This window comes from Otolemur garnettii, unplaced genomic scaffold, assembly GCF_000181295.1.
Source record: "Otolemur garnettii isolate 467f Iridium unplaced genomic scaffold, OtoGar3 scaffold00002, whole genome shotgun sequence".
In the NCBI taxonomy this organism is placed as follows: Eukaryota; Metazoa; Chordata; class Mammalia; order Primates; family Galagidae; genus Otolemur; species Otolemur garnettii.
The window spans coordinates 14,812,775-14,827,609 of NW_003852397.1; the positions used below are offsets into that span (position 1 = coordinate 14,812,775).

The window sequence follows — 14,835 nt, forward strand, 5'->3', positions numbered from 1 at the left end:
GTGATGCCTGTGGCTCAGTGAGTAGGGCACAGGCACCCATATACTGAGGGTGATGGGTTCAAACTCAGCCCCGGCCAAACTACAAAAACAAAAAAAATAGCTGGGCGCTGTGGCAGGTGCCTGTAGTCCCAGCTAATTAGGAGGCTGAGGCAAGAGAATTGCCTAAGGCCAAGAGTTGGAGATTGCTGTGAGCAGTGATGCCACAGCACTCTACGAGGGCAATAAAGTGAGACTTTGTCTCTTAAAAAAAAAAATTAGGTTGAACCTTATGAAACTGCTGATGTCATACAGTTTTTAAACTATAAATACAGCAATTTCATATGCTTCAGCTTAATTCATTGGGTTGCTCTGATCTGTCTGACCATTATAGATTGAAAATTTAGGTGCTCAAAGTCTTTGAACTTCAGAATATGCATTGTCATATATATTTCTTGGAGATGTACATATATATATATATATATATATGTATATAAAATGAACTAAAATGCCAAGAAAACACAAAGTATCACCAATCTACTCTTGGGAAAACCATTCATATTTCAAAGCTTAATTTTTAGAAGAGTCATATAATTATTTTGATTTATTGCAGAATTGTGGGGCATTGAGAGTGACCATTTCTATATGTTGGTTCTAAGTTGGGATCTCTTATGTTGAAAGTAACCAAACTAAATATATTATATTCTTATTTGGTATAAAACTTATTATTTTCTTTAATTGACCATGAATAAATAAATTGGCAAAGCCTTTATCACAGAGTCAAATCCTGCTTTCATAAATGGAAATGAAATAATTTACTTTATTTGAGAAAGGGCCTTTTTCAAATATGAAAAATCTGAACCAAATGGAACGTTTTCTTTTCTTAAGAAAAAGTTACAGATGAAATAAAAACAAATGAACTGAAAGCCATATGCAATACACTCTTTTTAGAGAGAACTAATTTCTTCATATATTCAGTTAAAAGCAAAAGCTAATACATTAAAAGGTATACTATTTCTCTTAAAAAAATATACTTCAGTCATAGAGCTCTGCAAAATCTGAGAGCTCACCTCACTGTGTAGTAGGGACTGAACGAAATTAACCAGTGCATGATTCAGAAATGACACAGGGCATTTAAAGTAAAATTGTCAAATTCACCAATTGGGAAACGCTAATATAATTAACTAACAAAAATATATTGCAGTTTCAATGAAATGAGGTCAACATGAGATGATTCTTTTGGAATGCTTTTCTAATTTGAATTACAATGTGAGTGAAGTATTTTAGAGTGAAGACACTCTATCAAATAATGATAGACCCACATAAAGAGGCTGTCACAGTTATGAGATCTGTCTCTGGTGGATAGACAAACCAGATTAACATGAAATCGAAAAGGAAAAGCTTTTTTAATAGTTAATTTATTATTATGGCTTTTTGCAACATGGCAAAACATTACAGCTTAAAGCAGACATCATCTCCTCACAGAGGAGGAAAAAGTTTTGCAGTCAAATCAAATTGTAATTAAGAGGTCACTGTTAAATTATACTACTCGGTCTAATAAAAATGACATTACATCTTCGTCAACTCCAGAGGTAACAGATACTTAAAAACAAAAACCAAACCAAAAAACAAAACAAAACAAAAACCCCAAACAGTGGATCAACTGGCTAATAAAGGCTACAATAAGAGATTTAGGTCCACCCATGCCTATGATAATAAACATAAAAGACTGCAAAACAATTTAAAAACTCAGAGAATAATGACTGATCTATTAATAAAAGTTCATCATGTGTCTGATAACCAGAAAAGGAATTGTTACGGTATGCAGTGAAGGGGGATGGAGCTGAGTAAAATATAAAATGTCTTTTTATTTCTTGTCGACTTCAACTTTCTTCTGATCTGTACGGAGTATAGGGAGAAGATGTGCCTCAGTGTTGAAGATCCAGTGGTCCAGGGGAAGGAGATCGTCATCAGAAAATATTAAGTACAAGTATCTGGTGAGAGAATTATGAGTTATATGAGACCGTGTCAGGCAGTGAACCCACAAAGACAGCAAAAACCACATTAATGTCTCCGTTCATTTTATGGAGATAAAGCATAGACAACAGCCAAGTATATCAAAATCCCGAGGGGTAAAGAAGGTATTCTGTGCTTCGGTTGGTCGTGTATGAGAACCAAACAAAGCTGTCACTAGTCATCAGATTATAATTACTGAAAATACACCTGCAATTAGGACCACCTATGTAGAGTGACATTCTGAATTAGTCATAGTTAATATTCTTAGAATGTGTTCATGATAAAGACATCTACAAAGAAGATCTGTCAGGTACCTCAGCTGCATAGTTTTAGGCTAATCTTCACTTACTTCAGTGTCTCTGCCAGGAAGAAACTCTGCTGTACATCATCATAACTCTCATGCAGGAGGTACACATCCCGTAGGCCCGAATAGCCTCCATTTACTCGGCAGTGACTCTCCAGGGCCTAAGTGATAAGCAGGCATGGAAAAAAATGGTCACATTTCAGTAAACTGGTGGTCACTAGTTTTTATTATTAGAATGCAGATAAAATGGACTTTCACAAAATTCTATTCAAGTTGAATGAAGACTTGTTAATTGTTTTAGGTAAGAAAAAAAAAAAGAGAAAAGTAAAAACCCATAAACTGTAAATGCAAATACAACATGAAAAGTCAAAGAACATATGGACAACATAGCTAACCTAATTGGAAACACTGCTACATTTAGTTTTGGGATAATTTTCTACTGTTTCCTCCTATGGTCTAGAGCAGGGCTTGGCAGACTACGGACCACAGGTTACCCCTGCCTGTTTATTTTTTGTAAATAAAGTTTTATTAAACCAAAGTCATAATCATTTGTTCATATATTGCCTGTGGATATTTTTTTTCTTTTTTTTTTTCTACAGTGGTGGAAGTGAATGGATGCAACTGAGATTGCCTGGCCCCCGAGGCTAATACTGTTTGGTTCTTACAGAAAAAGTTTGCTGACCCCTGGTCTATAGAGATTGTTAATGTAAATGGAGATTATAAAGCACTGGCTGAGAAAATGTACTGGGCTCAAACAGCTGCCACTATAATCAGAGCATTTTCTTTCTTGAAACTTGATTGTAGGGTACTAATTAGTGATACTGGCAACAGAGCTAAAAGAAGAACATGAAAGGCAGAGAAATGTGGCTGGCATCTGTTCCTCAAATACCCTCTTTTTTCTTTCATCTGGAATGGAAGAGGAAGGGATGAATCCACTGACAACTATCTAGAGAAACGGTCCTACATCTCTGGGGCTGTCTGAACATGAGCGTTTGAGAAAAGAGACACATCAGGGGATGTGTGTGGGGATGAAAATTTGGATAACAAACTAAATTAACTCGCCATCTTACTTTGTCAGCTGCCAGTACGTTTACTGCTGTTTGTGTCTTTTTTTTTTCTAGGAGCTCATTTTATATCTTTTGCTTCTATTTTTCTTTATTTTCTTTTATTTTTTGAGACAGAGTCTATGTTGCCCTTGGTAGAGTGCCGTGGCATCACAGCTCACAACAACCTCAAACTCTTGCTTAAGTGATTCTCCTGCCTCAGCCTCCCAAATAGCTGGGACTACAGGCGCCCGCCACAATGCCCAGCTATTTTTTCAGCTATTTGTTGTTGCAGTTGTTCATTGTTGTTTAGTGGGCCTGGGCTGGGTTCAAACTCGCCAGCCTCAGTGTTTGTGGCTGGTGCCGTAACTACTGTGCTACATATAGCTACATTTTTTCTTTATTTTTTAAAACTCTTTATTTTAGCTTTACTGAGGCATGACTGACAAAAACTATACAGGATGGCCTAAAGTTCATGTGCAACTTGGTCCCCTGTCTATATTGTGGCCACCCTGTATATATTTTGAAGTGTACAATGTGATGTTTTGATATTCGTATGTATATGTTATGAAATGATTACCACAATCAAGCTAGTCAACATACCCATCACCTCACAGTTACTGTGTGTTTGTGTGTGTAGTAAGAACTCTTAAAATCTGTTCACACACTATTAACTATAGTCACTGCACTATATTTAAGGTCTCAAGGACTTATTCATCTAATACAGTGGCTCTCAACCTTCCTAATGCCATGACCCTTTAATACAGTTCCTCATGTTGTGGTGACCCCCAACCATAAAATTATTTTCATTGCTACTTCATAACTGTCATTTTGCTACTATTATGAATCGTAATGTAAATATCTGATATGCAGGAAGTATTTTCATTGGTTGCGACCCACAGGTTGAGAACCACTGATTATTCTAATAACTGAAAATTCTTACCCCTTCACCCACATCTCCCTTCTTCGTCATTCCCCAGTCCCTGATAACTACCATTCTATTCTCTACTTATGTGAGTTTAACTTTTTAAAAAAGATTCCATATATGTGTACTATATGTGTTTGTCTTTTTGTGTCTGGGTTATTTCACTTAGCTAATGTCCTCCAGGGTTATTCATGTTGCTACAAACAGCAGGCTTTCCTTCTTCTTCAAGGCTGTATAATATTCCACCACCTATTCACCATATTTCTTTATCTGTTCATCCAGTGATGGACACTTAGGCTGTTTGCGCATACTGGCTATTGTTAATCATGCTGCAATAAACACAGAAGTACGGATCTTTTCAAGATACTGATTTCATTTCCTTTGGATAAATACCCAGAAGTGGGGTTCCTTGACCATATAATACTTCTATTTTTAATTTTTTGGGAGCCTCCCTAGTGTTGTCCATGATGATTGTATCAATTTACATCACTACCAACAGCATACAGGGGTTCCTTTTTCTCCACATTCTCACGGACAATGATCATCTCTTGACGTTTTGGTAACAGGCATTTTAACAGGTATCAAGTGATATCTCATTTGATTTGCATTTCTCTGATTATTAATGATATGCAGCACCCTTTCATATAATTCTTGGCCATTTGTCTTTTTTTGGAAAAATATCTATTCAAGTCCTAGGCTAATTTTTAAATTGGGTTTTTTGGTTTTTTTTTTTTTTTTGCTATTAAATCATAAGAATTCCTTATAGATTTTGGATATTGATCCTTTATCAGATATACAGTTAGAAAATATTTTCTCTCATTCTGTAGGCTGCCTTCTCTTTAGGTGATTGTTTGATGTAGTTCCACATGTTTATATTTGTTTTTGTTGCCTGTGCTTTTGTATCAAATCCAAATAATCATTGCCAAGATCGAAGGCAAGGAGATTTTTTTTCTTTTAAGAGTTTTATGGTTTAAGGTCTAATGCTTACGTACTTAATTCATTTTGAGTTGGATTTCTGTGTAGTGTTGTATTTTGACATCACATTTGCTGGTTAACAGGCATATTTATCTCCAGGAAAGTTATTTTCTACTCACACATTCTACTAATCCTATTGATTATGAAGCCAAATAAAAATTTCTGTTGTATAAAAACTGCCATCTGAAACCTGGTTCTAATTCATAGACTGAGGAGAAACATAAAGTTTAAGTCTAAAACCTTAATATAGTTTATACTGAAATAAAGAAAATATAAACCAGGTAAATTACTCTTTGTTTCTTGTGTCATTTTTTTCATTTATTTTCAGTTTTCTCTTATGAATCATAATTTTGTATCTCTTTTTTTACATTTCTAATTGTTAGCAGAATTTCTCTCTTCAGTAGAAAGAGATGGTCTCAGGGATTCAAGGAATGAACCCATGCACCACAGATCACTGGTAAGATAGGATTTTATTAGAAAGGAATTTAGAAGAAGTAAAAGGCACCAGAGCTTCTGGCAGGGGAAAGAACTAACTGGGAAGTCTCCACGTGGACTCTTTATCTAGGGGTAGAGGTGTTGAGAACGACACTTGGCCAGGACTTGGCAAACAGAAACATGTTTTCAACATTAATGAGTGTTACTGACAAAGGAATCAATGCAGTCCCTCCAGCTCAGGGCAAAGGTGAGGGTGTTCCCTTCATGAACTTGCCCAAGCCTAGAAAAACTGGGGTTCTCTACTCAGCCTTGAATGGGGGACCCTGTATCATAATTATATCCCACTTAATCCAATTATCAAGAAGATGGACGGCATCTACTTTCTTCTTTCGTTTTTCTCAAACTTGCCATATTTGTTGACAAAAGTCTTAATTGGGTAAAAAAGGGGTCTGGAAGGAAATACGGCTTTATGAATGTGAAACCCAGGAAGGAGGAGAGGGAAGGCAAACACCTGCCGTGATTACCACGAGCAAGGGTGCTGCACTGAGGGCTCGGCTTCCATCTGCAGGGGCTGGTAATGAGGATATTGATTTTTCACATCAGGGCTGGAGGGCAGGAGGGAGAGAACAGGGGCTGTGAGGAGAAGCATTTAATTACCAGGCCAAAGAAAATCGGAACAGCAGGCTGCATGAATAAAGAAAATAAGGAAAATGCCTCATGATTTGGTACTTTTTTGAAGCCCCCAGAAAAACAAGAACAATCAACTTACAAAGAAGCTTCAATTAAATTCTCAGTTCCAGACAATGTGCCAGAAGGGGAACAAGCCTGAAGACAGGAACTTTCAAGTCCTGTTATTCCTCTCCTTCCTTCCTTTTTGGATAAAAGGACTGTTTGATAAAAAGTCAAATACCAGATACAGGGAGTAGGCAAAACATTATTTGTAAAAAAGGGGGAAAAATAAGGACTCAGAAGAAATGGGCAAGCTTGTTCTGGAACATAATGATACTCCATTTCCAGACACTCCCTTAACAGATTCTAACCCCAAAATCTTTTCTTGGCTGTTCCCTTGAGGTTCTTTCACAATAAGCTAATGAGAGGAGGGTCAGGCGTGACAAACAGCCATCTCTTATCCCCACAGAAATTTCTCCTTTTGCTATAGTAAAAGAATTGCATTTGGGGTGGATGATGCCCAGTCATTCTTTCTAATTCACTAGCCTCATTCTTGTTCCTGTCCGCTGGCCTAACGAGGTAAGCTCTAAGAGTCAACAACGCAATCAAAAACTTTTAGTGGGGAGTCAAGTCCCAGCTGCAGACCCCCTAGTGGAGGCCTGAGACTCCCAGTCTCAGGCAGCACCTTCTCAGCTTGGGGTTTTAAGTGGAAATGAAACAAGGTGAGGAAATGCCCAGCACAGTGACAGGGCCTTCTTGGAGGTTTAGAGACCTAGCTACTTCGTTTTCTGAGGCTTTTGGTAAATTTAAAAAAAAAATTATTTTTTAAAAGGAAAGGTCAAAGAATCCTTTTTATCTCCTTCATGCCAAAAGTCTAAATTTTAGACATTAGGGTACAAGTAGCTTTCTAGGCCCCATAACAGCCCCAGATTCTGCCAGTATCTCAATAGCAGAAACTGTCACATGTCTGTACAGCATAGTCTGATGAGTCATTATTCTACCACAATCTGTTCTTGGGAATCTCGTGTTCGAAGCACTTTTTAAAGGATGAGTTCTCAAACTTAATTGTCAGACCTCACACAACAGTTCTGACGGCCATTCCAGAAAACGAGTTCCCCAACTGCTTTCAATGGTGGACTTGGTGCTGGCTCCCGTGCATGGCTTCTCGGGGGAGCACTTCAAAGGTGACTGGAGCAATATTCAGCCATGCGGTATGCAGCACTTTTTTTTTTGAGGATAAATTTGAGAACTTGATTGTCCAACCTCCTATAGTGACTGGAGCTCTTAACAAAGGATGAAAGACAAATCTGACCCTGAGTGATTGCACTTGGGGAGGGAGTAAGAAAATAGCAGCATGAGTTGAATCCTAAGTCATAAAGCATAATGATCAGGACAGAAAAGCATTCTCTCACCTAGTGGAGTAGATGAATGCTCTACCCATGGGACTTTCCACTAGGGAATCCCAGGGAATAAATAATGCTCCTAATGCCATCTGCTGAGTCTGAACTCAATGGCAGAACACAGATAGCCAGGCACACGAACATATCACAAGTTGGAAACAGGAAGAGGAAAGACAATCACTCTCTGAGAGTTAAAACGTCCATGTGGGAAAGACTAGGTTTAAAAAACGAATGAGAAATGTTGGTGCAAAACGAAACCAAAAATGAAAAAAACCCTCAAAATCCCTACATAAGGCTTATTGTCTACCCTGGCCAGCTAAGATATTATATAACCCAAAGGAACATATACGTATAGTAAAGCTCATACTGTAAGCTATCAGCTGTTTAGGTGGGAGGAATTTAATAGTTCTTCATGACATTATGAAGAAAAAGCAAAAGACCTATCAGATGTTATTCCTGTTAGGTGGACTCACAGGTGCGTAAATGCTGGGATTAATGGATTGCTATGGATCTATGACGCGATCTCTAGTGATCTGCTGCTGGACTATGTGCTTCATATCTTATTCAACATTATTATTAAGAACTTTAACTAAGACATGGAGGGCAGGTTTCCCAAGTATATCAGTGACAGAGGGCTGGGAAGGGGGTGATTGGTGAGAAGATTGCAGGATGGCTCACAGATCCCGTACAAGCTGTGAGGATGCGGGCACAAAGCACAGAGCAAAGAGGTAGAACTGAACAGTGGTGGATGTGGTCGTAACATGTCCGACTGCGATTCTGATGTAAGGCAGAGGTGTGATACATCTGTAATACTAAAAGAACAAGCTGGACTACAGGCTATGGGAAATCATACCGAGAAGTTTTTGAGTCATACTGCTCAGCCCTGAAAGACCACAGCTGGAATCCACACCAGGAAAAGTGAAATGTGTCAGCAGAAGAGAGTTTTCTTTTCCCCATTACCTCCAGAGCACAAACACCATACACTCTGGCTTCAAAAGAAACCACTTTCTAATACCATCCCCCATTAGAAAGCAGAACGAATTACTTTATGAGCTCGTACTATGTAGCAAAGGTGAAGGTACTGATGTCTTTTTATTGATAAGGGGTGCAAGAGATAGAGAGGAGGTTTTCTCTGAGTAGAAGCCTGGGTGAGGTAATTTTTAAGATTTCCTATGTTTTAAGGTTCCCTTAAAAACAGAACATTCAGGAAGGTTACTGGGAGGTGATGTCAGGAAGTGAGTAGAGAGAGAGACAGGGACAGGAAGGCCCAATGAAACACACCCACACAGGAATAACCCGGCTGTGTGCGATGGGGCTCACTGCCGCTGGAAACCCCCTGGACCATGGGGCCTGCCCCCGGGACCATGGGGCCTGCCATGCAAAATGTGCTCAAAAGAAGGAAGACTAGGTAGGATAGTGATCCACCAATCACACAGCTCATTGGTTGAGGGCTGCCACTGGGACTGTTAACTCCCACATACATCTCAGACCACAGCCAGCTGCCTGGGAAGAAGTTCCTTCACCTCCTTCTCCCGACATGGTCTCCAGCTGTGGTCTTGAGTTTGAGTTGGAACAGATGAGAAGAACTGAGCTGGAGGGGGGAGCTGCAGGCACAAAGGTCACTGCCCACTTGGGCTGCCACTGAAACCCAGGGAGCCACAGGGATGTAACATAGGGAAAAAAATGCTGCCACACCTTCTAAATCTAACATATTTGTGCTTTAAAAAGGGCAAGAGTCCCCAGCATGCCTTGGTATAGCTCTGGTTCTAGCAGAAGTCACGAATAGCAAAAATGGGGGGGGACACTATGTTATGACATAAGGAAACAATATCACAATTTCATATCATATGTTGTGCTAAGGAATTAACAAGACATAAAATTCATAATACATAAAGCTACCCTATTATTCCACAAATAACTTCCCTGGAGAATCAGGCAAACCAGAGGGCCCTACTCACCTAGTAAGCAATTCACTCCCCAATTTTAACCACTTCTCTGTCATACATTTACACATTTTAACATCTATAAAAATGTCATAGTTAAACTGGCAATGTTATTCTTTCTCAGTGGTATATAAAATAATGCTTCTTACAAATTATGGTGGTTTAGATTTGATGAAATATGTTATTCTTGGTATTTTCAACTTAAACTGACACATGATTCCTTCATTGGCTACTTTAAGACCAAAATCCTACCCCTTCACCAAAGCTTAGATGAACCTCAATTTTACCATATTTTTTTCCAGAGAAAACCCCCCAGAAATTTAAAGGAATTACAATTACTACTGATTAAATATAACTAGAAAACTTCGCAAAAAAAAAAAAAAAGAAAGAAAGAAAGAAAGAAGAGGCCTAAAGAATCACTGTTATTTAAAATGACTGATGATTAATGACAAGGCACACGCTGAATGAAGAGAGTAATAAGCAGGATTCACAAATGGCTTCCTAAGATATTAGTTAAATTTTACACAAAGGCAATAATCATTTTAGATTTCCTGAGAGAAGTCATTGCTAATGAACAGTTTTTAGAGATAGCTAACCTTCTAACAAAGAGTGCTAGAGAATGGAAGAGAGTAATTAAAGCATTTGCTGGTGCTCAGCCCATGAATTCCTGCCCACTCCTTTCGTTATAATAACTCTCACAAGCAGACAGACATTGTTGGGTGCATATTCTGGAGGGCGCCTCCTCTGGCACCAGCACACAGAGCGTTCACTAGATTAGTTTAGGAAGATGACACACCACCATCTAGGGGAGACCCAGAGGTGACAGACAATTACAAGAACTCATTGGATGTACGGAAAGCTTACAGATATTCCGAGAAACTCGAAGCCAGTGAAGGAATATCCTGATACGGAGCAATTCTTCTATAGGTTCTTTGTAAAAGTTACATCTAAGTAGCCAGTTTGTTCTAAGTAAAAGCATACACTAAGATTTTTAAAGTCCAAAGGTTAACAGAAAAAAGCTATGCAATGGTTTCTTGAAACAGACAACAGAGGTATCTCCAAGTTACCCTAACACTGTGGAATTAAGAGATCATCCTGGCTCCGTGCCTGTGGCTCAAGTGGCTAAGGTGCCAGCCACATACACCTAAGGTGGTGGGTTCAAATCCAGCCTGGGCCCGCCAAACAACAATAATGGCTGCAACCAAAAAACAGCTGGGCGTTGTGGCGGGCGCCCCTGGTCCCAGCTACTTGGGAGGCTGAGGCAGAAAACTCGCTTGAGCCCAGGAGTTGGAGGTTGCTGTGAGCTCTGATGCCATTGCACTCTACCCAGGGGCACAGCTTGAGGCTCTGTCTCAAAAAAAAAAAAAAAAAAAAAAAGATCATCCTTTCTCTAGTCATGCGAGGTTAATTTTATGATATGCCTTTCTAGATATATCTGTTGACATCTAAGTCTACTAGCAGGTGAATTTATATCACTGTTATATAAAGTGAAGCTAAAGCCAGGGATATAGAATGACTTAACTGAAAACACACAGTCCCAAGTAGAAGAAAACTGGAAAAAGCTTTAAAAATTATAGAAAAGTCGATATGCCAGATTTATAGGTAACATTTTTTCTTAAGACATTTATCTATAAGAAACATATGCAAATTAAAGCATCACCTCCACAGCTTCCCAGGCCCATTTCCTGTACTTGGGGTCATGAGTCAGTCGCCACATATACATGTAAGTCTCGATGACTTCTGGGCGTAAGATGTAGTATTTTTCATTTTGCCTTGTAGCAATGGCTTCCACACCACCATCAAATCGGAAAGCTTCTGGTCCCAGTTTCATTACTAAAGGATACACAAAGGGTGAACAAGAGTTACTGTTCTAGGCAATGTTTAGTGTCTACAATGTACGCGAAACTAGAGTCTTCCCTGAGTTATCTGTGGGGGGCTGACTCCAGGATTCCGAGTGGGTTCCAGAACCTGAGGATGCTGTGGTATTTGCATATAACTTATGCCTATCTTTTCATATACTCTAAATCATCTCTACATTGCTTACAACACCTGATACAATGTAAATCTTACGTAAGTAGTTGTTATACTGTATTATTTAGGAAATAAGAAAAAAAGTCTGTACATGTTCAGTAGAGATTTAATCATCCTTTAAAAAAAACAGAGAGAGATACGGTCTTACAATGTTTCCTAAGCTCCCCTTGAACTCATGGGGGCTCAAGGAATCCTCTCACCTCAACTTCCTGAGAAGCTGAAACTACAGGTATATGCTGCCATGCCCGGAGAACCATCCTTTTTGTTTTTTTTTTTTAAAGAATATTTTTGATCCATGGTTGGTTGAATCTGTGGATGTGGGACCCAGGGATATGAGGTCTGACTACACTTAACATTCAAAAGAGATTTTAGAAACACTTATAAATATCATATAATATATAATGTTCAATGTGTTTTAAAATTTAGTCATCCAAAAAGGAATATAATAATCATTTTTAAAAAAAATTTACTCATTTACTTAGTACTCACAAGGCACCATGAGACATCTTATTAGTAAGAAATTCAGGGTGGCACCTGTGGCTCAAAGGAGTTGGGCACTGGCCCCATATGCCGGAGGTGGCGGGTTCAAACCCAGCCCCGGCTAAAAACTGCAAAAAAAAAAAAAAAAAAAAGAAATTCAGCAGTTGACAATTCTAAGTCATTTTGTCACAAAAGTCCAGTTATTCAATCTTTGTGCTTCACATTCCAAGTTTATGATAAAGAAAGGAGTCAGGCTCATCCTATTTCATGAGGATACAGCAGAGATTAACACGTTTCTTTTTGCATGAGATGGAGATCCTTACCGATTGACATCTGGCCACAGCCAAGGTCAGTAAATTAGGCTGGCTTAACCCTTTGTGGCCTGGATTTAGTTTCTTGGCAAACTAATTGGTAGATATTTTTAGGTTTAAGCCTTTCCTTTTAAAGTAAACATAAATTCCTGTAAGATCATCAAGTTTCACGGGCAGGGTAGACATTTTTTGGATGGCAGCAATGATAAAGTTCTTTACTGAATGAAATCAAAGCATGTGGGATTAGATCGTCAGTGAAGAACAGCATGTACTCACATGTGCGATTATATGATTCATAACAGGTACGGGCAATTTCAGCCCCAAGTTCAAGGTAGTGTTGAGCCAGGCCTTGGGGAGCCCCGTCAGCCCCGAGCGCAAACATGCCCCCGGCAAAGCAGGTCAGGTGGCCCATTTTGTGCTCCAGAAGGCCCCCTTTCCACTCCGCAATGTAAGTCAGGCCGCTGCTGGACTTGCGGATCAAGTGAGTCTCAATGGCCTGGAAAAAATACTTACTTTTAAAAACATTTTGTAATCTCTTCTCAAATGTATACTACAAACACGACCAGCATTAAAAAAATAAAGAACAAAACATGACTCGCAATCTGAGTGGATTTTCATGCCCTCACTCTCTGTCCTCTTCCTCTAGTCTAGGCCTCCTTTGTTCGGTTAGTTAGAAAGAAAGTTGTCGGGTCAGCCCAGTTGGTTTCACTTGGTTCCCTGACCGAACACTCCTATTCCTCAAAGCTGCCCCCTTCTCAAAGACAGTTGAAATAGCTGGTTTAGTGCATTTTCATTTTCACAAATGGAGAAACTCTACAAGGCACAGGCCCTAAGGTGCATGAACAGAATGCATTTGTGCATGAGATCTAGGCTGGACCTTTCCTTTCATTTCCCAAGGCTCAGGGGGTGGCACAATCCAGCGGCAAAGAGGAGCTGTTCTGGGTCAGATCCTTGGCTTCAAATTCCACTCTGACACTGTCTGTAACTTGCAGGGTTGTGTAATTTGCTTACGATATCCCTAAATCTCAGTGCCCTTACCCATAAAATGGGAATGACAGCTATCTCCTGAGAGGACTCTGCAACATTTTCTATATAAAGCAGTCAGTACTGTAAGTGGTAGCTGATAAAGGCCATTTAGCATTATCACTTACATCTCCAACGGGTAAGACTTCAATCAAGTTCCTTCCTAATAATTTTCTTAAAAAATAAACTAGTGGCTTATGTTTGTAATCCCAGCACTTTGGGAGGGTGAGGTGTGAGGATCGCTTGAGGCCAGGAGTTTGAGACTAGTCTGGGAAACAGTGAGACCCTGTCTCTACAAAAAAAAGGTAAAAGCATTAGCTGGATGTGGTTGCTTACACCCCTAGTCCCAGCTCCTCTGCCCAGGCTGAGGCAGGAGGATCACTTGAGATCAACAGTTTAAAGTTGCTGCTGTGAGCTATGAGAGCTGTGATCATGTCACTGCACTCTATCCTGGGCAAGAGAGCAAAACCCTGTCTTTCCCCCATCCCCCAAAAGGCCACTAGTATACAGTGAAAAAAATTATACATTAAATAAAAAGTTTTACATTTGGGAGAAATGATAATATTTACAAAAATGATTTAGAAAATATCTTCTATATCTGTTCTAGGACGATTAGTATTCTTTTAAGTTAGATGGAGAAACAAAATAAGCCTTATATGTATTTTAAAGAGTAAAAATGAAGTATGTTTGGGATTACTAATTTCTAATTATTCTAACAGAAAATGCTTACTTTTTTTCCAACCATTACTTCATAGTAGAAAATAGGCTATGACTGTGTCTACACCTGGACAGTGCTATCAAAAAAGAGGGATTCTTAGGAAGCACGTTTGGGAATAGCAGACACAGAAAAAACATGTAATAGGGAAGAATGAATGAAAACGAATATACAAGCAGATGAAACCTTTCCTACCTTTATTAGAAATAAACAGATAAAACCAATATGGTAAGAAACAAATGGACATAGTGCTCTGCTCATTAACGGTGGTTAAGCTAATTTTACTGATGGTTTAGTTATTACATTAATATTTCATTCTCATTTAATGCAACTGAACTTCTTAGCTATTTAAACTTCTCATAACATGAATTGCAATAAAGTTCTTCAAGCAGATACTTGCTCATCATCCAAGAAATTAAACTTTCTACATGGCAAGAGTAATAGCTTTTGAGCATGACTTAAAGAAACAGTATAACCCTGTTATGGACCCTAAATAAAGCACCATATTGTTTTGGGCATGATTCTGACCAAGTTGCTACTTCTCAATGTGAACTACAGTGAGATTCCATGACCTTCAAAGCAACTGTCT

At 39.0% G+C, this 14,835-nt stretch overlaps 1 protein-coding gene across 3 annotated transcripts in view; it reads right to left on the reverse strand.

Moving 5' to 3' along the window:
• Positions 1-213: 213 nt before the first annotated feature.
• The window catches only part of MAN1A1 (mannosidase alpha class 1A member 1), a 186,117-nt gene continuing 171,495 nt past the window's right edge, over positions 214-14,835 (reverse strand). For all 3 annotated transcript variants that reach the window (XM_023513364.1, XM_023513368.1, XM_003781632.3), the window contains exons 10-13: positions 12,785-13,004; positions 11,347-11,519; positions 2,342-2,457; positions 214-1,970 (exon numbers count right to left, since the gene is read on the reverse strand). In XM_023513364.1, the coding sequence (XP_023369132.1) occupies positions 1,844-1,970; positions 2,342-2,457; positions 11,347-11,519; positions 12,785-13,004 (636 nt within the window). In that variant the 3' untranslated portion in view covers positions 214-1,843. The remainder of the gene's footprint in view (positions 1,971-2,341; positions 2,458-11,346; positions 11,520-12,784; positions 13,005-14,835) is intronic.